Source organism: Alexandromys fortis, unplaced genomic scaffold, assembly GCF_014885135.2.
Source record: "Alexandromys fortis isolate MF-2015 unplaced genomic scaffold, M_Fortis_MF-2015_v1.1 scaffold_14, whole genome shotgun sequence".
In the NCBI taxonomy this organism is placed as follows: domain Eukaryota; kingdom Metazoa; phylum Chordata; class Mammalia; order Rodentia; family Cricetidae; genus Alexandromys; species Alexandromys fortis.
This window is the reverse complement of record NW_026067910.1, coordinates 16512696-16537103: the sequence shown is the minus strand read 5'-3', so window position 1 is coordinate 16537103 and position 24408 is coordinate 16512696. Positions and strand designations below refer to the sequence as shown.

General features: G+C 36.0%; 1 protein-coding gene across 1 annotated transcript in view; it reads right to left on the bottom strand.

Moving 5' to 3' along the window:
- The window catches only part of Lama2 (laminin subunit alpha 2), a 586091-nt gene that overhangs the window by 220043 nt on the left and 341640 nt on the right, over positions 1–24408 (bottom strand). Inside the window, exons 16-19 of the mRNA XM_050138074.1 lie at positions 19955–20068; positions 15788–15915; positions 8969–9055; positions 1057–1268 (exon numbers count right to left, since the gene is read on the bottom strand). Of these exons, the coding sequence (XP_049994031.1) occupies positions 1057–1268; positions 8969–9055; positions 15788–15915; positions 19955–20068 (541 nt within the window). The remainder of the gene's footprint in view (positions 1–1056; positions 1269–8968; positions 9056–15787; positions 15916–19954; positions 20069–24408) is intronic.

The window sequence follows — 24408 nt, the reverse complement described above, 5'->3', positions numbered from 1 at the left end:
GTGGGAAATTTTGTTTAGAAAGTCAGTCTGTGATTTTAAGAAATGCCAGTTACTCCAGAGAGTGATTTGTTTTGACTTAACAAATAACCATTCTGAAAGGACAGAAAGCCTACAACCAGCTTCTCAGTTTAGGAGAAAAGCATCCCTTCCTGAAATAGGATCACTGCTGTTTACAGTAGAGATAACAGGCAGAGTTTCCTGTGGTGTCTGCAATTCCCTAGGTCCTGGGACTCACCTCAGCATGAGTCTCTGCTTACATTAATTCAGTAGAAAAGAACTGTTGTTAGTTTTATAGCTCTCTTCCTGAATACTGCATAGGTGCCAGTAAGATCCAGAACACTGATGTGGATTCATACTTTTGGAATTAATTCTCTTTTGCATATGGTGTTGTTATAAAGTAATTTTAATATAAGATAGTATTCCATATAAAACTGTGTTGTATGGCTAAGGAGGAAAAGATTAGATGAGAAATATGTTGTACCAAACTGCCTCAAGCCTTTGAGTAGTATTCTACAAATAATTTTGGCATGAGAATTAATCACTCAACTATCAGATGCCATTATGTAAAATCATTGTCATGATCTTACACTTGTTATGAAATGCAAAATCTTTATTTCTGTAAAGTCTTCATATGAAAGCAAAACCACTTAACACCTGCTGATAGGTAACATGCAATAATATGGACAAGTGGATTTATTTCAATCAAACAATTAAGTTGATATTAATGAAAAAGGCCAAATATACCTGTATCATTTCTAAATTACTTTCTGTTACAGATTTAACTTCATTTTAAAAATTTCATTGCATATGTATTCATAAATATGTGTATAATTTGAAAATCAACATTTAGCAATATAATACATTTTAAATGGTTTGTTCTGTTCATTGCTACAATGAAATATTTTGGAACATGCAGACTTTATGTCTTCACTGGGCATTCATCATCCATGTATCACAGATAATTTCCTAGTCTCCAATGCCCACTCAAGAACTCATCAGCTTCTCTGAGGTATCATACATCAAATCTGTCAGGGACATCAATAGTTCAGGACTTACGTTGACAGTTCTTTGCATCAACTGCGTCTCCAAAATATCCATCAGCACAGAGCTCACAGTACCGGCCTGTTGTTCCTGGCTTACATATCAGACAGGAGCCAGACAAGCTGTCACAGCTGCCAGGGATGGAGAAGTCAAGGTTGTCATTGCATTGGCATGGCTGACATGATCCTCCAGGTATGGAAGGTTGTCCAAAATAGCCTTCTGCACACCTAAGGTAATAATTTCCAACAGTGACATTTTAGTATGTGTGGGGGGGAGGGGTACTCAAGAAACCCACCCCACTCAATGTTTACATATCTTTCATATTCCTCTGCCAGGATAATATATTTTCCTCTTAAGCGTACTTTTTCTCAAATGCAGAGTGATTAAAAAATGCTTTTCTGTAACTGTGCTATAGATACAAGATGAAATCTGCCAACTCCACTCATAATTAGATTTCAGAAAAAAAATAAAATTTTGTCACTGACATTGAATATGGGTCCAAAGCATAATGAGAAATCTGTGATCGGCGTTATGAAGGAATCTAAGTTCATACTGCAAAGCTTTTATAATATAAAACATCATATGTCTCCAACTCCAATTGCCTGTTTTCTGTCCACATATATAAGGTTCATGTTTTTGTTGCTGTTGCTCTTACAGGAAGAGCTTATTATGAGGAATCAAATGCACGTTCAACATCTATTGAAAGAAATTGTGACTCAGAAAATATTATGGTTACTTGTGTAGGAGCTCTGACTATTTCTGAATTAATAAATGATTTGTGTATATTTGTGTATTGATTAAGAGGCTATTTTTCAATGAAGAATCTTCATTCAGTTGAAGTCTAAGTAGGGATGCCTTTCTATTACGGTAGTGTGCTGTAGGATGGTGCTGACCTATGACCCAAATTCACACCAGAAAATTCTAGGTTTTCATAAAAATAAAACCAACCCCAAACTGTGTATTTATTTGAAAAAAAAACACTTAAGTTTATCATTTATAAACTGTGGCATAGAAACCAATTATGAGTTATGCTACCCATTTTTTTTCCCTGATATACATGTTTTAAAATGCTGCTCAGTGGTACAGATGCTCAGATTCACCTTTGCCGAGATCTCCTATTTCTTTTGGCTTGGTCTCCTTAGTTACATTTTCTCATGCTTTGTATCAAAGAAGAAATGAAAGAGCGTTAGAAGGTGGTGACCACTCTACCTCTGTTAGCTTTGGCATCTTACTAAATAAAGTGCTTTGCAGCAAGGGTCAAGACTGAGAGGAAACAAGAACACTGTAGAAGAACATAACTAAGTTCATGTCATGCAGTCCTTATGCTCTTCTGCACTGACATGGTCTTATAAAGGAATGTTCTGCCATGTGAAACACAGGTGTTTCGACGCACTAATAACATTATTAGGTTAGAGTTGTTATTTGGTACAGATACATTCATCATTCTAGGTTCTAAAGAAGCATTGTACATTGGAAGATAATGTTGTAGGTTGCAGGTTTTATCATAATCTTTTAAAAGATTTTAATTATATCCACAACATGGTTCATAAAATTATGAAAGCTTTATATTCAGAGATTAGAAGAATACTGCTACGAATTACTATTGCCAATAATTACTTATTAATTCTGTATTACAGACCATGAAATAGCATTGCAGTATATAGATTTTTTTTCACAATTCCTTCTGGAGATTTTTTTGGTAATAAATAAGAAGATAACTTTAAATTTTAACCTGGCTTTACCCTATTTGATCTTCGAATATTGTAATAATATCCACATATTATTACATCCCGTTTCGCTTCTCTTAAGATTGCCTTTGATCAGTTAGACTAATAGTTGTACACCAGTAATTATCAAAGCCAACAAAAACCTACTACTTTCATCTTGTTTCTTTCAAAATTTCTTATTAGCCTCAGGAGATAAGGAATTATACAATGAAGTATTAGACATTTTCTTAGCAAATGTAGCAATTAATAAGTCCCATATTCTCCTGGAATCAAAATATTCATGCAGAAAATATAATTAAATAGAACAAATAAACAGGAACCTGCCACTTTTATTTCAGGATATAGACCAAGAAAATGTGTGACTCTACATGACAATTAATATACTGCATGATTGAGGAGAGAATTATGCCCTCCTCCAAGTGCACAGTCACAGGTAAGCAACCTATTAAACTTTTAATCATTTGGTGTTTACTACTGATGTATGTGTGAGTGTACTAGAATTTGAAAAGAGCTCAAGAGGTTCCATTAGGAACTATGAAGTATCCTGTTGGTGGAGAACATCATGCTACAATTCTAGTATTATTAACAACAGTTACTATTACTCTCTCTGTGTCACCTAATTAAATTTAGTATATAGCCCGGTAGGTTTTCCCAGCCTCCCAGATTTTCTCCTTACCAAAAACTAACTATAATGTAAAATCTCTCCCACTTTCCCAGAGAAGGCAGAATGAAAATAGTAAAAAAAACAGTTTCTAGGGTTCTTTGTTAAATATGGGGACATGTTGACTCTTCCTTTTCATATTTGTGATTTCTCAAGTCAAATTATAACTGTTTGACAAAAGAACCTCCTAATGTAAATATAACATTAGGCTATAGGATAGTTCTGTAACTGATAGTTTGGGAAGATTATCATCTATTATGAGAGGGGAATATGAATGAAGATGAATGGCTGAAGTAGAGACCAAGGATTATAGGAAAAAATAAACAGGACTGATATAACCTTTGTCTTCTCTTTGACCTAATTTACCTTCCTCATCCTTCTTAAATAATTAAATAGAAAAAGAGAGAAATCAACAGAGCAATTTTATATTACACTAATATAAACGAGGCATAATATTATCCTACTATCTAGGCCCAAGAAATAAGCATGTAAAAATCTTTTTATGTATGTTTTTTTTTCATGTTTTATTTTTTATTTATTTATTTATTTGTTGAAAAAATTTTTGCCTCCTCCTTGCCTCCCATTTCGCTCCCCTTCCTCCCACTTCTCTCCCCCTTCCTTCACTCCTCTCCCCCTCTCCCCACTCCATTCCCCTTCCCTCTCCAGTCTGAAGAGCAGTCCAGATAAAACCAGGCTCTCTGAACATGGAGGACAATGAGGGCTGATGAGAAGCCAAGGACAATGGCACTGGGTTTCGATCCTACTGCATGATCTGGCTTTGTGGGAGACTAGCCTGTTTGGATGCTCACCTTCCTGGACTTGGATGGAGGGGGGAGGACCTTGGACTTCCCACAAGGCAGGGAATCCAGACTGCTCTCAAGCATGTAAAAATCTTACCACAGAACAACTAGAGATACATTGAGGTTTAGAATCAAAGTATAGAATCATCAAAGACCTTCTCAGGATGTAGAGATGAATGTCAGTTACAGAACAGGTGATAGTGCCCGGTTCAAAAGTGGAAGGATTGTAGTCATCTTGCTGAGAGAACTACATCCGCAGGGGAGGAGCTTATAGCCTAATGAATTTGCCTGGGCTGGCTGTGGTGCTATAGTCTCACTATTTGCCATTCAGCTAAATGCTAGGCTGGCTGGCACTGGTGCCTTTGCCAAGCTTCAAGCAGTGCGGAGTCAGCAGCTCCAACTGGACACCTGAGCACAGCACTGAGGCTGCCTTGGCAAGGAGCAGTTTGGGGCACAAAATCTGGTGGAAGAAACAAGAGCCAACCACTCCCTCCTCCGATTGCATGATCACATGTGAGTAACCTTTAAAAACCGCATCTGTCATAATTTTGATTGTGACAGAATTATTAGGAAGGAATAAGGGTCTTTCTGCAGCCAAGACCTAAGGACTAGACACTGACACTTGGGCAGAAAATGCCTGCAGCCTTGTAATTGAGAGTGAGGGTATCTGAGCCCGATTAAGACCTCTCTGAAGTACAGATGATCTAAATGGGTTTTTGGAGGTGAAATAAAAGAAAAAGGGACTCGATTTATAGCTAATGTGGCTCTTCTATTTATAGCTAATGTGGTTAAAATTTGGTGACTTATAAATTTAAAAATTTTAAATTGATGCTAAACTTAAATTTAATTTAAAATTTAAATTAAAATGTGGTGAGTTTTCAAAATGATAAGCCTTTGCAGTCAATTACCTTCCATGTTTTCAGTGGTTACCTGTTAAGTAGCCTTTGGGCTGTTCTTGTTGCAGCTAGTGAGCTCTTTGCATTTGCCAGCTGGGGAGGAGAGGGGTTTAAGGAATCCACACTTGTGCTGTTCCACCTGTTCCCACAGAATTCTCCTAGGTAACGTGTCATGGTATGTTTCTGTGTCTCTATGTTGTGTGATATGTTGTTGAAGCCAAAAAGGCCGAAAGTCACTTGGTACCTGATTAAGTGCCACTGGCAGTTTTAATTAGCTTTGTGTTCTTTATTTTAATTCTTCTTTATAGTCCAGAGTTCACTCAAACCCTTCTAGCCTGTCTCAAGGCTATTTCTCTGCTTTTCTGAACAGAAAACCTGAAATCTTAATGAAGTATCATCATAAATGTCTTCTCTTCTCAATAACATAACTCTATTTCCTCTGTGAAACTCTTCCTCAACAAAGAAGCTTCATGAGTGTTTGCAAGCTACAACTAGCCTTGGCATCTCAAAGAATATCATTCATATTTTGATAATTCGTTGTATTTACAATGGGCATTCCCTTCTCCAGCTTTGCTGTCTACTTTGCTTGTGTTTTGCATTCCCTCAATTAAAGGAACACATCCATCCTTTACTATATAATCCCCAGTAAACTAATTTGGCAAGTAAGAAAACAGGAATATAGGGAATTCCTAGACTTGGCTTGTGTTTTTTTTTTTTTTTTTCGAGACAGGGTTTCTCTATGGTTTTGGAGCCTGTCCTGGAACTAGCCCTTATAGACCAGGCTGGTCTCGAACTCACAGAGATCCGAGTGCTGGGATTAAAGGCATGCGCCACCACCGCCCGGCTTTGGCTTGTGGTTTTTATTAGCTTTTCACTTCTTGTTAGTCTTTCGTAAAAACCAAAAATTGAGTGATTCCTTGGGAAAGAGGAGGAGAGGTGGGAATATGTTCCAGTCCTGCCCTAGCTAAGGGACTATTGACATTTGATTGCTACAGGAAGAGGAAGGCTGGTTTTCTACAAAGGAGAGACACCTTGTGTATTAACCACACTCAAGAGGTAGTCATCCAAAGCAACTGTATTCTGTGCTTGGGGTTTCTTCTGCTTGCTTATTCTTGTGTGTCCATCTTTTTCTTTAAAGGTGGAAGGTATGAAGTTGGGCGAATACAGACATTGGAAATGTCTGGAAAGGACTGAGGGAGAAGCGTGGATATGATTAAATTATATTTGGTAAAATTTCAGAGAATAAACAATGTGCATTATTTAAAAGAAGTCAGAAAGTAACAAATGACGATACAGACTCTGTCAGTTCCTAGAGTTAGGCTGAAAGATGTTGAATGGTTCCTGAACAGTTATTCCTCTAAGAGTGGGAAGGAAAGGGGAGACAGTAGAAATACCTAAAGGGAAAGCTAGCTGTGAGGACCAGGGAAAGGATGAGGTCATCTGAAACAGATGTGGATGAATTGTTCAGGACTGGCCAGCTACACTATGTGTTCATTTTTGTGAAACACTCATAACCACAGACACTTACCTACCACAGACACATTCACACAAACACCTCGAACTCCATAACTAGTTGTAACTTTAATTCAAGATGGCTTCCGCAGGGGATGGGAGAAAAAGTCTAATAGAGTAGCCCATGAATATAAGTCATCACCACTACCAAAGAAGACTGGAGTCTCAGGAAGAAAATGTATTGAGATAGAGAATACAAGTTTTAACCCATGTCTTCCTGACACATTCATATCATAAAATAAAAGCAGAGGATTAAGGCTGCATATACATAGTCAATTCTGAGCCAACCAAGGTGACCGAGTTTATTCACTGTCCACTACAGGGAAAGTTAGAACACTTGCCATGTGCATGGATATTTCCCGAACTTAAGTGACTATGGAAGTTCTTACTACAGGAACAGTGACTGCGGAAGATGCTATGTCAGTTGGGTTTTGTCATGTTGTGCATACAGGGTTTACACAAGGCTTTCACAGAATGGTTTTGATTACAAGATATACAATGTAACCAGTAGCTTTCTAAGCCTGACCTTTGTTATCTTTCCCTTCAATGTCCACAAATATATTTCAAAAACGTTTCTATTAGTATTTCTGATCCATCTGATGGGGTTTTTTGACTCATAAAAATACTCTGAAGTGGCAAATCTCAAGTGTTCAAGGAAAATCTTAACCCAAATCCTGACTAAGAAAATATATTATCTCATTACCTCTTGAATAATACTTGAATAGTAGATTATTTTTGGATGACAAATTTCAATTGGAAATAAGATGTACCATTGCTACAGAGTGTATGTATCTCACCCTCTTTTGCATCTGATTAATACAAATTTTAGACAAGGCATTTCTGTCAGGTATTTCTTCTCTTGCTGATTTTCATAATCAGAATTCTCCCTAGAACACATGTGACTATTCTTACTCAAGAAGGTTGTGAGCTACTTGAGGACAAAGATGGAAAGGCATATCCGTTTGTATTCAGTGTTTTACCTCGTACCTAATATGGTACTTAAAAAAATAAATATTAGTTGAATAAAATGTTACTTGTTAAATTGCAGGTGTCTCAGAAACTATCTAATGTGTAGAGAGGACAATGCACGAAGCAAAGCAATATAAATACATCAGAGACCATGCTCACCCAGAGAAGCAGATTTAATAGCCTTGTATGACAAAGCAGCTGTCATTTTCCAGTTGCCAAAAAAAGACTGCCTGTAGTGAGCTGGGGGATACTATACATTGATGTAAATCTGTCTTAGCGATGACATGTTGTTCTATTAGAATGTCATATATACACATGCTTTTCTTTTTTTAAATGAAAAACACAATTAAAGACGTTCGGTTTTTCAACAGCAAATAAATCCCTCTTATTTCAGGTCTATTCTCCACTTCCTCATTTACAGATGTTGCCACAATCACAAACAGGACTCACTGCTGCTGGCATGCTGTGTGCAGACTACTCACTGCTGGCCAAATTCTCCCTGGGTGAAGGTTTGAACAGGTGATGGCTGCCAAGATGGCAGGAAAAGATGGGCAGAAATAGCTCTCCTGATGGATAGCCTTGTTGAGGAGGAGAGAAGGCAGGCCATGTTCATGGTCTGGCTTTCTTTCTCTGCCTCACCCATATCCACATCAATGGTCACCAGGGAGGTGACTTTTCAGCATTAAAAACAGGGAGAGTGGTGTTCTGTTTGCCCACATCTTTAAGGAACTAACTTGCATCACTTTTAAATTGGGAGTGAATCACACAAGAAATAATACTTAAAATATATTTAAGGAAGAAATATGATTATGGAAATTGTCTAAAATAATATCTATGCTCCTGCTGCCCAGACACTTCACAGGAATTAAGATACCAGTTTAAGAATGAATAGAAGAAGATATAAGTCATGATAATAAATTATACTTTGTCTTCTTTCAAATATATTTACAGTAAATTATAGGCCACTTGCTGAACTATGAACTAAGAATTTAAGCCACATTTTAAGGACATAAAAGCTAATTATGAAAAATAAATGGTGCCAAGAGTAGACAGTAAGATAAATCGTAAAATGATGGCTTTCCACTTGAGCAACACTTTTTTAGAAAAAGTGTAGGTTAATGCTTAACCTTTAAGATTAAAACATTAATCAGATATCCCTGGAGTGAATGGAGATTTATAGACCAATTTCCAGAGAATAAATAAACTATCAAAATAGAATGCATTTGTGGGCAAGTGTGATAAGGAAGTTTATTTTACCCCATTGAGCATGGCAGCTTTTCTGGAGCAGGGGAAGATCATGCCTGTGACTTTATAACTCCCAAGGTAGAAATCATTTCGCAGGGCAATGTGGTATGTGCTTACCTCTCACAGCGTGGTCCGGTGTACCCAACAGGACATTCATCACAGATCAATCCCAGACTCCGGTCTAAATGGCACGTTGGACTAAAGCTGTGGTGATGTTTGGGGGACAGGAAGAAGAATACACGCGATCATTAGCAATGGATCCTCATATCTCTACCACTGCTGTGACCAAAGGGTACAAGCTGGCCATTCTCATCTCCCAGGCAGAAATTAGAATCTGGCCAGTGGAGGATGAAATGGCATTGCTATTTTGACAGATACAACGATAGCCCAGTGGAGAGCAGTGTCCCTGTGACATGTTATTAGCTGACTTTTGACTGCTCTGGCTCTGAGATCACCAATAAAAAAGAGCGGACGCATAGCAGCTGATGAAACTGACTTTCACATCCTTTCTCTCCAAGCACACCCTTCAGAATTGGAAGCAGTGTGGAGAAATCTGAGAGATGTTTAGACAGTGGTGGAGTCAGCATGGCAGTATAAGTTTTACTACCTGGGCCAGCAGCCATGGGGCATGCATCCACACAGGTTGCTGTGAATGTGCACCCACAGGCATGAGGTCACATGGGTGGAATCCTTAGAGAATCTTTTAGCAAATATTTACTGCGTGCATTCTGCTTGACTTAAATTCTACAAGTTAAACCGAGCCAGCTTTGTTATTTCGCATCTCTCAGCATGTTCCAAACTTTACCTGTCTTTAGACACAGTTCCAGTTTGGGGCTGAAGAGACAATTATTCTTACTCTAATTATGTTTTCTCTATAATATTTTCTATTCTACAATACAGAACAATTTAGTAAAGGCTTGCTTAAAAGCCAAATAATTAAAAAGATCACAATAAATTAAACATGCTGGGACCTGGTCTCTTTCAGTTTCTGATACTTGGCGTGACTCGGGATTATTTTTTTCAACTTTGATGCCAATCAGAGTGTGACTATCATTGAAAAGTAACTTCCCCCTGGTATAACTCTGAAAGGTCCTTCAATGCTTCAATAATTCTTATTTCTCTATAGTACCAAGTTATTATGATCCATTAGACCCTTCAGACTAGCTATTTCAACTCATTGTAAAGCCTAATGAATCTGTGAGATCAAGAAAACCTTGAATTTATGAAGGTTGTTCAAGTGGAGAGGTTCTGATGGATGCTGTGGTAACCTAGCTTGTGGTCTAAGAGAGGAATCTCTTGTTAGAGGAGCGCTCACAACAGGGGGGTTCAAATGTGTGAGGTCTTGGCACATATTAAAACAAACAAATGGAAATCCGATTGACTCCACTACTTGTCTTTGTTATTGTTTGCAAAACTGAAAGAAGGAATTGGATTCTGACAACTCACTATTGTGCAAATGTGTGTTCTTCCAAAATTGTCATTCTGCAACTGCCTCATCTTTGTGGAGAAAGGGACCCCAAGGGGAAGACTGAGCTTGCCAAGCTTCTTGGACTATAGTGACTGAATGAAAACCAAGTGAATTATTTTTTAACATTCTAAATCAGTTTACCATAAAGACATGCCAACGATGGCTGACAAGCTCCTGACACCTTAAAACTATTTCTAAAATAAACCTTAAAATTCTCAAAAATACTCCCTTGTCAGTTAAAACTAATAGCAATAAAGTCAACTGAGCTCACTGACAGAGAACAAAACTTTCTCAGAAAAATATTAAGCAATAACAATTTATTCAATGTGACGAGCTCTTACATTTCAGTGTACTTTTATCATAATTGTACTGCATTTTAACAGATTCCTATAGGCTGGCTGAGACAAACTTAATTTTTCTTCCTCAAGGTCATACACTAATTTCCAGGAGAATTTACATGAGATTCATGACTGCAGGGTCTTCATTTGATCCTCTCCTCTCCCTATAACCACCTGTCATTCAAAACTGCTGGTGAGAATGCATGAGTTTAAGCTCCCAGTAATAAAAATGCTTGCTACAGTGTATTCAAATAAAATCTCTTCTTAAAATATCCTTCCACATATGCTTTCATATTTGTAAATAATGCTAACTGTTTCCTTTCTAGGGTAATTGCAGTAGCAGTTAGAGAAGAAGGTGACAACCAACAACATAAATACAATTACAATGAGATACTAATGCGCATAGCAATGATGCCTTGAGTCTACTGGTAGAGGAGGCATCTCCAAACTGATGCTGGCCCAAATGTGAAGCTAATTGCTCTGGGACACAAAGAGGGAAAGATCACTGATTTCCAGTGATTCCAACCTTATGCCATTCATCTCTAGTTGGCTCACTCTTTACCAATAGAGAAAAAAAGTCCTGCTTCCTAGATTTTCCAGTCCAGGACACTAAATATTGGGTGAGCCAGGAGCAAACATGAGGGGAAGGGCAAACTGCTCCTGGGATGAACTGGACAGCCATTCTTGATAGCTAAGCTTGTGTAGCTAAAATTTATTTATAAGTCAGTGTGTGTGCATGTATACACTTATATGTACAATTATAGCACTATATGAATCTATATGTGAATCTACTTATGTGTAACTATGAATTCACATGTACAGTTGTAATTAGCTTTGTTCTAATCAGTGATAAATTGTCATGGAATATAGTGGAAAAGCGTGTCCAAAAATATGTTTCCCAATTATTACTACCAATTTTGACAATTCAATGTTACTGTGTGTGTGTGTGTGTGTGTGTGTGTGTGTATGTGTGTGTACATTGTAGTGTCCATGTGTATATTGCTTTGGTATTTATGTACCCACATGTGTATGAAGCTGCACATGTATGTGTGTGCCCATTCTTGATGGCCTGAAACTAAAGCTGGTTATCTTGCTAGATTAATATCTACTTTATTTATTGAGTGTAGGTCTGTCTCTCTTTAGATCTGGAGTTCAACAATTTTAACTAGTTTTGCTAGGTAATTTGCTCTTCAGATAACCTATCTCTGCTTCCTAATTTCTGAGATTATAGATATTTTCCGTGCCTAGCCAGCTTATACATAGGCACAGGAGGGTTAAACTCTTGTCATGGTATTTATATTGCAAGTATTTCATCCATTGAGCCATCTCCCCAGCCCAATATAACCTTATTGTGATCCCTAAAATCAGCTCTAGAAAAGTTTCACTGTTTTACTAACATAGCTCTTAGTATTCCTGATGCCTACCAAGTATTGTTAAGACAGTAGTACATAGGACTTGTCAAGGCCCAACATCCCGTTCACTCTGACAATACCTCCAAACACATTACACAACTGCGGGAAATTTCAAAAGTCTTCAATGATAGCGTCTATTTCTTTCTACAACCTAAGTGTCCAAGCAATAATAATAGTGGATTTTTGCCTTTAAACTATTAGGTGTGTAATCAAAAGTTAATAAATATAAGCTGAAATGTTTATACTTTGTTTCTCTGGAAGAAAATTTCATTACTTTAGTTAGTGTCTATAGCTAAAATATATACATCACTAAGATGAAAAGGATAGTGCACATTCTAAATAGCTGATGAAGGTGATCTATATTTATAATTTAAATATTATATGCTCATCTGTATCCATATATTTTAATAATCATACCAGTCTTTTTATCTCCCTTACATTTGATTTATTTAGCAATATTATCTAAGAAATTTGGTGCCAAAATGCCTGTGATTTCTAATATTTATGACCAGGGATTAAGAGATAAATCACTAAGATAAAACTATCACTAAGGCTGCACTTCAGATGGAGGTTGCAGCAACCTTTAGCTCTTTTTGATTATTTCTGAATAACCTGTGAAAATTCAAATCTCATCTTATAAATTAAATGTGAATATTCAATTATACCTCAGAGCACCTGCTCAGATCACAACAGTAAAATTTTCCTTAAGGTTTTTTAATTCCTCATACATAAAGAAGCTTTCTTTCTTTATGTTTTTTGCCTAAACCTACGGAATTGTTTTGATGAAAATATTTATGTCATTAGATAAAGATAATCTTTTCCCAACATGGTTGTGTAGCTAAACTGTAATCATTTTGTAAATCGTTTTAAATTTAAAAGAATATATAAATTAAAAAAAACTTCCATGATTTATAAACTATGTGGAATATCATTAATTCTTATTTTTCTGTTTACAAAAATGCCACAATTATATCAGTAATTTAAAATATGCAGCCTCTCTCTCCACAAATTTGCTATTAAAAATAAAATTATTTTACAAATAAATATTTAGTTTAATAAATTATCTTAAAATTATTCAATTCTGCCATTTGTTACTGATCTTAGAATTATTTTATTTTATATTATACATTTATTGTTTTTTATATTATATTTATTATTTTATTTTTTAGAAAACTTGATCAACCTAATTAAACCAAACTGAAATGTATTTGTTTTAGGAAACACAGTTATTAGACACTGAGATTCCAATCCCTTTGGCAGCGTGAATGGGTTTTTAATGTCTGCTGAGTGAGTTTTACCAGGAAGAAATAATTAGAAGCCATTATAAAAAGGTACACACAGTGAACATAGAAGGATCATGGTTCATGAATGCCAGTAAATACCAAGCGACTTCTCTTCCGAATGACTCTCATACACAAGATTGGTCAGACTTGAGAGGAAATCCATAATGTTTATCCATTCAAATATATCTAAACTTGTAAAGTATACTGAGCTGGAATTCACAAGACAAAATGAATGGCCAATGTTGCTGAACTGAGAGCTGTGCAAATCCTGACAATCTTTTGGCTTAGAGATGTAGGAAAATCTCAGGTGCCACCTGCCTGGTTTCATCAGTAAAGACTGTCGTGGAATAATTATTTTTATGTGTAGGTTAATGGCTTGGACAATACCATTCAGCCACAGTGAACATGCATTGAGCCTTTAAAACAAACATGCCCCTGACAGTGATATTGTCACATTATGTCCGGCCCATGCCTACTTCATGCAGCACGGGCATGAATAGCCATTACTTAGGGAGTAATTTCCTTTACAGTCTTTGCTTTCCAGTTTCCTTCTTTTTCTCTGACACCTTTAGTGATTAAAGGTTCTTCAGTTCTGTGCTTGTCTGGATTCACTCCCTGAACTCTAGAAATGCATGATTATTAAAATACATTAAACCAGTATCTCCTTTCTTTTCAGTGTTTCTCTATGGAACCTAACTTACCAGGCAGATCAATGAGTTGTTTTTATTGTTCTCATTTAAAATGTAGATTTCACTTTCTTAAAAAAGTCCTTTAACGTGTACTGCCGAGGACTTGAAATAATAGGGACATTAAGTAACCTCAAATTCCAACGGGATAATTGAGATTATGACTCTGAGTAGTTTACTTTAAATCAGTTCTCCGTTCCCTAGCATCAACTATTTTAAGTGCTTGACATTGTTTAATTGTGTAATTCACACACAGCTCCCCAAGGGGATCAAGTTGGTGAGCTGAGTGGCGTTTTGGTAACCTGCTCAAAGTTTTGCATCTTGAAGTGTGGAGTTAAGAGGAAGCCAAGGAATTCTAGCTCTAGATGTGACATAAAAATGCCATCTCTCCAGAAACTTCATTTATTCATCTATAAAATGAAAGCAATGCTACCCACCTTACAGGGTTATACTTGAAGATGGAACACCGAAATTCAGAGACTGGAACTACGTCTTGCTCTGACAGTCTGCCTCCACTACACGGTAGCTTGCCCTCTCTTGTTAACAGTGAATTCTGAAGAGAAGTGTGCTTGGAGAGGAGGGGGAAGATTCCACCAATGTGACCAGCAGGAACCTCAGTTCCCCAGAGGACTTAAAGAATGGCAGAAGTCTTTCCAGAGTTTTCACTTGGAATATTATTCAACAAATCTAACAGATGACCACACAGAACAGGGTCTTCTTGGTTAAGGCTTTGGAGTTTGCCCTATTGATCAAATTCTCATGTTAAAAAGCTGCAGTTGACAGCTCTGCCTGAAGAGCATTTACAATTTCTGGTCTGTGATGTTATGACAGTTGCGGGAAAGAGCTGAAGGAATGTACTACAGCAAGAGTTTTATTAAGCATCAAATTTGCCTTTAGGAGGAATTTCAAAAATTGAAAAAGGAATTTATTTTATTTGAATTTAATTACAAATAGAATTGTAGCTCAATGGTCTGGCATGTGGTCCATCAGCATGCTCAAGGTCCTAGGTTTAATTTGCAGCATCAGAAATGACAACCACAAAGAAATAAAATGACACTTCCTTATAAATATTCATTATAACTATTATTAATTTATTTTCAGTGTGGTGCACACCATAGCAGTATTTTTTGTCATTGTGGCTGTTTCCGGACCTGCTCATTAGGACCTGCCTGTGCTTTGGGAATGTGCCCTTCCAGCAAGTGAAATATAGTAGTCGCATAAAGTAAAGAGACTCAGCAAAGCTGCATTTTTTTTCTCTTTCTTTCTAAAATGTCTGCTCCAATAGATCATTTATGTAGGTGAATAAATTAGAAAAACTGATAGAAATTAAATGAAGTTTATAATATACATTTTCAAAAATCTATATTGCTTCTGCAGGATAATATAGCAATCATCCATAGTTCAATATTCATTTACGACACGATGATGCCATGGATCAAGTGTAATAAGCTATCTATAACATAAAGATATATTGCAGTAAATGATTATTTATGAGGAGTATATATCTGTACAAAGTAGGTCTGTTGTTTGGAATTAATTTCAAAATTTCATGTGAGTTTTATCTAAGTTCTAAATCAAATCTAGAGCCCAAATAGCAAAACCGTTTGAGATGGGCACAATGTAAAATACTTCCCATTTCAGCGCTTACGTCACCGCCTTGAGAAAGTCACAAATGCATCTTTCTGATATCAAAAGTGCACCTGTAGAAGTGGAAGTGAAGCTCTGAAGTGAGGTCAACCTGGTACTTACTTATTTGATGGGATGTTGAGTGGACAGGCACAGGGTTGACAGTCTTCAGAGGTTCCTCGAGTGGGATCACCATAGAAACCAGGAAGACATTCATTGCAATAGGGGCCACCTGTGTGATCCTTACAGTCCTGAGGAAGAAGTGCACACCAGTTCATTACTTTGGTTTGAAGCACAACCACGGTACCAAATAGTTCTCCAAAGTTATTAGTGTGTTCCCATCTGGGAGGAAAATTTCACATGTTAAATGTTCAACTTTACAGCACAAAAAAGCACAGAAAGTTAACTTAACACCTATTTAATATTCAGCTTCTAACCACACTAGTTTTGGTGTAACATACTTAAAATAAAACAATGGCCAAAATTCGTTAAGAAAATTTTCAATATGAAAATTTTATTTCCTATTTTTATTTTTATCAGGTTGTGTGTGTGTGTATTTAGACATAAAGCCCTAATAACATTAAAAATCTTTATAGGAACTGTAGTTTATTATGTAAATCCTTTGGGATTTACTCTCTCAGCTCAGACAAAAATTTGGACTTAATGGACTCTAATGGATTGGACAATACATTCCCATATTATGTCTATGAGGACACTACTTGGCCTGTAATTAAATGTTAAAAAAAAGAAACTTTAAACATACAACAGCATACAATGAAACTATAAGGCATGTAACTATTGCCTTAATAAATTAAAACAAATCAAAAATACATGCACTTGCCATTTGTTTTGAGAAACATGTCTTTCCCAAAAATACAGAGTAATTTACTTCTTGATTTTTTTTCATATTAACTCAATTGTCTTCCTTGGGTTGGCTGCATTTGTAAAAGTCACCAAGTCTGAGATTCAGGTGAACAATTCAGTTGCCAGTACCGAATTGTCTCTGAGGCTTCCAAGAGTTTATCATGATTAGTCTCACGTGATACAATATCAAAATGTACTCTTTACTAATGAAATATATTTCAGTTCCATAAGGATATACAATTAATAATTTTCCTGCATACTGAAAAGGAGCTCATAGAACTCGAGGGTATGAAGCTTTTATTTTATTATTAGTAGAGAAATTCTGTGAGAGAAGGAGCTAAAATACAAATTAACTGTAAACTGGGAGTATAAAGTTATTAACCTACATGACCACTAGAATAGACCAAGTTAATGAAACTATGAATATTATTTATTTTGATGTTTTAAAATAAGAGTGATTTCAATTATATTTAGTAAATGAACTCAACAGAAGCATAGGTATTAATAAGAAAAGGTACAATTCTGAGAACAACCTATTAAAACTCCTTGGAGAGGTCAGGCTTGTTTGTTAAGAGATATTCAAAATATAATCTATTAATTTAACTTTGAACTTCCTATTCAAGTCTGTGATGTAAAGGAGCTGAAGTTCATTGACTGTGAATAAGAGGTATTTTAAAACAATAACTGTTATATTTAAAAATGGGCTTGTCTTTATTTAAATTTCTTTCTCAATTTTTTTAGCAAACATTTTAAAGAAATCACAAATGTTATTCTTGCTGTTAACAATTATCACAAGATACCAAGGAAAATGGGTCCATTTACAGAAAATGGTTTTTCCTTTTATTGGGTCTTCCTGTCACTTCCTTTTACTTTTCAAATTTACTATAAGTCACTTTTTTCTTAAACCTAAGAAATTGCTTATTATTTTTATATTTCAAGTTGACATGATAAAAATTAGATCTATAAAATCTTTTGGATTTTTAGAGCCAGATTCAACTTATTACACAGCAATCAGGCCAAAATTAGAATTTCTGAAATTCAACTAAAATCTTAGATAATTTGCATGTTTTCAACTGCAGATCTGAAAGGGAAATAAATGCAGTGTGTTCAATATACTTTCTATTTTTACTTTTCATTAAATAGAAACAAATTTTCTTAAAATTTAAGTATGTTTGTAATCAAAACTGAGGCAGCACCAGGCAACCAAAACAATGGAAATCAAAACTGGGGAAGATAGATTTTTTTTACTCTATCTTTGAACAGTGAACTGGTTGTTTTCATAGGTAGCTGGCTATCAAATGCTTGCAATTCATATCATGAAAATACTGAGAACCACACTGCCTTCCGAAGTGGCTTGAAATACTCTCTGGGTTTCTTCCAATGAACATATGTTAAGATAACTTGTCATGCAGATACACTGCACAGCAGAAACCCAGAATTTGTTCTGAACCCAAAAGTGCTCATTTGTAATCAGGTCTCAAAGGGTAGCTACACCAAAACACCTTTTAAAAAAAATAAATTCCAGGTTCTGGCTATTACAAAAAAATGAACATAGTTGAACAAATGCCTTTGTAGTATGACTGAGAATCTTTTGGGTATATGCCCTGGACTGGTATTACTGGATCCTGAGGTAGGTTGATTCCCAATTTTCTGAGAAACTGCCATACTGATTTCTAAAGTAGTTGTACAAGTTTGCATTCCCACCCGCAATGGATGAGTGTTCCCTTTACTCCACATCCTCTCCAGCATAAGCTATCATTGGTGTTTTTGACTGGTCAATAAGAATTCCTCTCACCCACAATACCTGCCCACTTCCTACATCCTAATATCATTGACTGTGTAGATGATGTCACAACTAATCCATTCAGATGGGATTGCAGCACAGAGGTTATCAGCACCAATACAGAGAAGTGGCCCCTGACCACCCCCAGAAGAGTCCACAGGAATATCTGTTCCCCCAGGAAACCCACAAAGAAGAGACTGTGTCTCAGCTACTAAGAATCATGGTTTCCCCAAGATCCTTCCATCATAGGAAGGTTGACTTTTTTCCTTTTGGCCAATTAATTCTCCATTCCTGTTCTCACCACTCTACTGAAAGGAACTATTTTGTTCTGAAACAAATGGTCCCTATTCTACAATGCATCATATCATCAAATGCACTAACTTCAGGATTTGATTTAATCCTAATGAACTCAACTTCATAGAATGCCTTAGGGGACATTATGAGGTTGGTATTGTAGCATATTTATTTTTGTCCTTTCAGGGTAAGTAAAACAAATTAATGTTAGTTTGGAATTGTATATATTCTACTGCATACTAATAAAGTGTTTAAAGGTAGTTCAATATTTCCCCCTGAGTCACTTTAAAAGGCTGTAGTATAATTAAAATGGAAATCACTCTATCTTTTTATTTGTAAAATCGCCATTTGAAAAATCTACTGATCCACAAATTAGGGCTATCATGTTTTATGTTGCTCTGCAACTGAACAAAAATCTTATGCAGAGAAAACAGAAAATGCGCCATAAACTGAAATGTTAAATTATATTGAAACAAAAGCCCTGATTTTTCATTTTGGATTTTTCCTAGTAACATTTAAGTACAGGAGAAAGCAGAGAAATCAGCAAGAGGAACACAACATACGAATTAGAGACAACAGAGTTTGTCTTAAATTCTGCAGAGAGATAGAATATGATATTCTCTCAAATTTGCACCACCTCAAATTGTGTTTTGTGAGACTAATGGTACCGGAGTTCTTTCAAGCTTCATGCCAGGGTAGACAATATAAAACTGGCATGCCCTTGAGTTCCTTTGAGTGTCTGTTCAGAACTCTCCAGGCCTCCAACTACTTAGCAGCAGCACAAACAGTCCTCTGCACTTGGGTAAAAGCACAGAGCCAATCGTAGAAGGAACAATTCCACTGAAGATGCATTATGCATGTTTAGTATGTTAAAATAAATACCAACATTTTAATTGATCTCAAAGCTCAAATATATATATATAATGTTCTTATTTTCTGAGTGAAAGAAATGTCTAAAGTATACAAAAGTGAATTATTTTTATTATGATGGTTATGTTTTATGTTTTTCCATATTTTTAAAATAGTCCGCTTTTGGTAGATTTATAGAAGAGAGATAAACCATATATATTCATAGTAGATGTGTATCCTAGTCCTTAGTTACACTTTATAATGATATATTTGATCCTAATTCAGTTTTTCGACAAAGATGAAAAGCTCTTTCTCATAGTAGCTAGACAGATCACATACGAAAGATCATTCTTAGCTTCCAATTCAGTTTTGGATAAAGCTGTTTGGACACATCACCCCTTAACACACATGTTCAAGGTTGTAAAGGTAGCAATAGAATCCCAGAGTTTGTTGAACAGACTTTAGCCTTGTCAGTCAGCATCCTCAAGAGAAGCACTTACCAGGCACTCCCCTGTGATGTCGTCACAGGATTCTGCATGACCAAAACACTGACATGGTTCACAGATGCCTCCGAAAATAGTGCCGTTAACTCTTCGGTGCCTAGGCCAACAGGACTGAAAGAAAAGATGTGGCTTTAGAGACTTTTCAGCATTTTAAAGAGAGAAAAGTAGTTCCCTTTTTCCTGATAATAGAAAATAACCCAGGTAGCAAACTCAGCAAATGTGCTTGTCAAAAAAGCAGAGCCATTATTGGAACATTACTACTCTGCTATTACTCCTGACACTGGGGTTTCGTACTGACCTTACTGTTATTGGCAGGTATGAGATTAGAGGAAGCATTAGCTTGGTGTCTCTTCTGAAATGGTAAAATAAAGCAGAGATATAAAGAATTGAAATGTGACAGTCTCAAAGCAAAAAGTACAGACAAGAAAACAGAAGGAAAAGCACCGAGAAAGGCAGCATCACGAAAGGAGCTTGCAGAATCTTAGGCTAAATGAGCACACGATACCATCACAGACTGATTCTCTGCGTGGACTACCTCTCTCCACATTCCGACTGCCCTTAACACCTTCCCTTCCAGAGAATCTTCAGAGTCATGTGGAAGACATGCCCAAGGTTTCCTATCTTTCGTTTCAAAAACACACCTTGTGACTGGTACACATTCATAATTCATGTATCTTATCTTCAATTTCTTCTGTCCTTTATGCTTTCTCATATTTGTATAAAATAGGTTATTGTTTATTTGGCATATATTGCCTTGCTAGTATATTTATGTTCTTTGACCACAAGCATGCTTGTATTTCACCACTGACAATTTTTAAATGTGGAGCAAAATTATTTGAAAAACAGAAAAGCAATGACAGTGGGGTGTTTGCACAGCACGTTACCTGCAGGTCAGGTAACTTCCCATTTATTGTCGCCATTCATTACCTTTCCTTTCTGTGTGGACTTTCACAGACAAGATGAGATGTAAAAAAGAAATGTGCAAATATTTATGCCCTCTGGAAGTTTATGACACCCTCAGGTTGCAGTTGCATCCTGCGAGTTATTTACTATGTTTCTGGATGGTTAAATATCATATGTCAGAAAAGGTCTTTTTTTTTCTAGCTGGGAATGGAAATGACAGAGAACCACTGAAGTAATAAACTGCACAGAACCATGCTGTGTAGTGTGGGAAATGATCCTTTTGCCTCAGGATGTGAGACTTCCATTTGAGCAACAATAACAAACACATGAAAAAGATATACTAATATTTCCTATCCGAGAAGAAAATAAAGTGCACTTTCCTCTTAATTTGAGCAGTACCAAGACAATGGTTCTAATATCATGTCTCCTTCCAGTATGTTTTTCTCCATTCCAGTATAGGTGATTCCTTCTCTAATATATACTTTTCAAAACCAGTTAGAATCTACAGTCCAGATGAGGAAAGATGTAAGGGTGTTGACGATACAAAGAGAAGTGATTTATTGTTGTCAAGGTGGATCCTCATGGTATTTTCTTTAATACACACTTTTAAAAAATAATTTAAAATGTGCTTGCATCAATCTTTCTTTAAGCATTCCAGTTTCTTATATTTGCAGTGGTTTGAATGGAAATGACTTTCATAGCTAATAAGTTTGAATACTTTCTCCATTTTGTAGAACTATGTAGGAAGGATTAGGAGGAGTGCTTACACTCAGGGAAGTATGTTTCTGGGGACAGTGGGCTCTGATGCTTTAAAAGACCACATGTCATTAATAGTGTGTCCTCTGTCTCCTGCCTGCAGATCAAGATGTGAGTTCTGAGATGTTCCTGCCACCATGCCTTTGCTCTTCCATCATGGCCTCTAACCCTCCAGGGCAGTTAGCACAATTAAATGCTTTCTTCTATAAGTCATCTTGGTCATTGTGTTTTTCTTTTCCACAGCATTAGAAAATTAATTTATAAACCTTTTCCTTTGACATGGAATTTATATTAATACCCATGGAAAAATTAAAATCATTATATGTATCTTTCCATTTATAAAGCAATAATCACCAAGATTTTTATCTACACCTCTGTACCCATTTCCCATCCAAAATAATAGAAATGGAGGGAACAGTATTCTAAAAGGAATATTATTTAACTAGTATTCTAGAACCCATTTATGTTTTTACAACATTCTGCCTCTCAGTTTTTTTATTGAATAATTAGCATCCTTGTGAAAATATGGTCTATTGTCTTCAGCAAAATTTACCACAAAAGGGAGAAGAGCAAAATCACCCTCACAATGCAGTCTAAATGGAAAGTTTGAAAACTTGATGATGGCATAGAGTTGAGAAGAAGGAAACATTTGAGGGAAAGAGGAATCATCTGGGTCACATGACAGTGATGATGAGTAAGATAAAATGTAGTCATGTGATTTCGTTAGGCTACCTTGAATTTGATGGCAAGAGCAAAGCAGCTTTGCTTGAGTAGACATAAGGATGGAATGAAGTGTGAAATGTCACCGAGGAAGAAGTGGCATTTAGCTTTACTGAAAACAAAACAACAATTTTTGTATGTCCCCTCTCATAATCCATTCTCAACACCTCTGCTTACTTCAGTTACTTAACAATTATATTTATTTATTTCCCTTATGTGGGGCTCTTTGCTCTGTTTGTGTGTCTGTGTATAAAATTGAGCCTGGTGCCTGAAGAGGTGAGAAGACAGCACTGCATCCCCTGGAACTGGAGTTACAGATTGTTGTGAGCCACCATGTGGGTACTGAGAGCAGAGTCAGAGTCCGCTGAAATAGCAGCCAGTTCTCTTAACTCCTGATCTGTCTCTTAACCTTCAATGTTGTTTCTAGAGACCAACCACATCTGTAATTCCTAGAACATTGTCTTCTACGTCTAAGGCTTTAATTGTCTTAAGTACATATGATCATCAAAAACTGTCAACTAAGTGAAAGTATAAATACATCTAGGAAGTAGTTAATATTAATTCACTTTTATAGAAACAAAATCTTTCAGGCTAACACTTAGTAGCCCACTTTACTTTCACACTTTTATCTATCAGAAAGGCAAATTATAAAATATCAGGCACAAAAGAAAAATTTTAAAGATTAGTCATAAAAATTCATAAGATGTAAAACAAAATGATGAGCAAAAATAAAATAGAAAAAAAAACATTCTTTGAGTGAAGTTCAACATAGAGTAGAAATGGGTGTGACTAGTAATTAAAGGTCAGAGGAGTATTTTATTACTAGATACAGAGAACAAACAATCTACACAATCTATATTATTATAAGACTGCAATAATCCTATCAAACTCTCTATAGGCTAAAGTATTGTAATACTGACATGTGACCTTGTTTCTTTAAAAGATCATTACTCTTTATGCATAATAGCCACTTATATTTTGTTACTAGCAGTTGGAAATAAAATTTGATAACTACAAAAATAATGTCCAAACAAGAAACATTCCAAATCAACATTGTGACCCCCAAATAAGATGAAAGAGAATAACTTAGTCCATCATTGATGGACTGTTGCCTGGCATGTCATCACCAGGCTGGAACTGAGACATATTGTCCCTGTAGTTCCCTCAGCTTTCAACCTATTCCAGAACATTAGTGATAACAATGCTACAGTGACTGGCCCAAAAAGTCAAGTTCAATGCAAAAAAAAAAAAAACAATCAAAACAAGTCAGGTCAGGATGGAGAACATTACATCTAAGGGGAGAAAGCTTTGTTAAGACTTCAGTGTTTAACAGAGGTTAAATAAAATAAAAAGCCAGAGTCCAGAGTTTAAAAATTCATTGCCCCGACTTGACTAAGTTCTTTTTGTCAATTTCAATGTATTGTACTAAGAGTCCTGAAAGGTTTTATTTTCACTTCTTTATGTCTTTATTCTTTCCATGCGTACACAGTTCTTTCTTCCTCTCCATCATCATGTGTTAACTTCTCCATAATATCGTCCCACACATCTTCCTCCACTGAACAACAGCTCAGCCCTTTGAAGGATTATCTCCATTACCTTATTTACCACTTACTGCTCTCTTCATTATAGAGTGCTGTGATTCAATTTTCCAGTGGTGTTTGTTCTGTCTATCGAAACAGATTACTGAGTCTTTAAGGACAGAGGCTGTGTTGTATACTTCTTGCTAATTTATACAGATGAATTTATAAAATTTGCTAAATATATAACTTATCAAAAATATTTCTAAAGGGTAAAAGAAAAAAATCAAATAATTGAACAGGTCTAATATTCAGATGATTTTATATTCAATGGGCATTTAGTATGAAAGTTGATGGGGAGAACTGAGAATAAAGTAGAGCTATATTAAAAGCGAGAATAGAAAAAGGGCATTTAATATTCCAACTGAAATAGGAATTTAAAGCTTCAAAGGGATCTGACTGGTTTGAAATCAAAACTGGAAGACTTGTAATAAAGGAATATTTTATCAAGTACAGCATATGTTTTATATGTAAAATCAAATTTGAGTTGACATA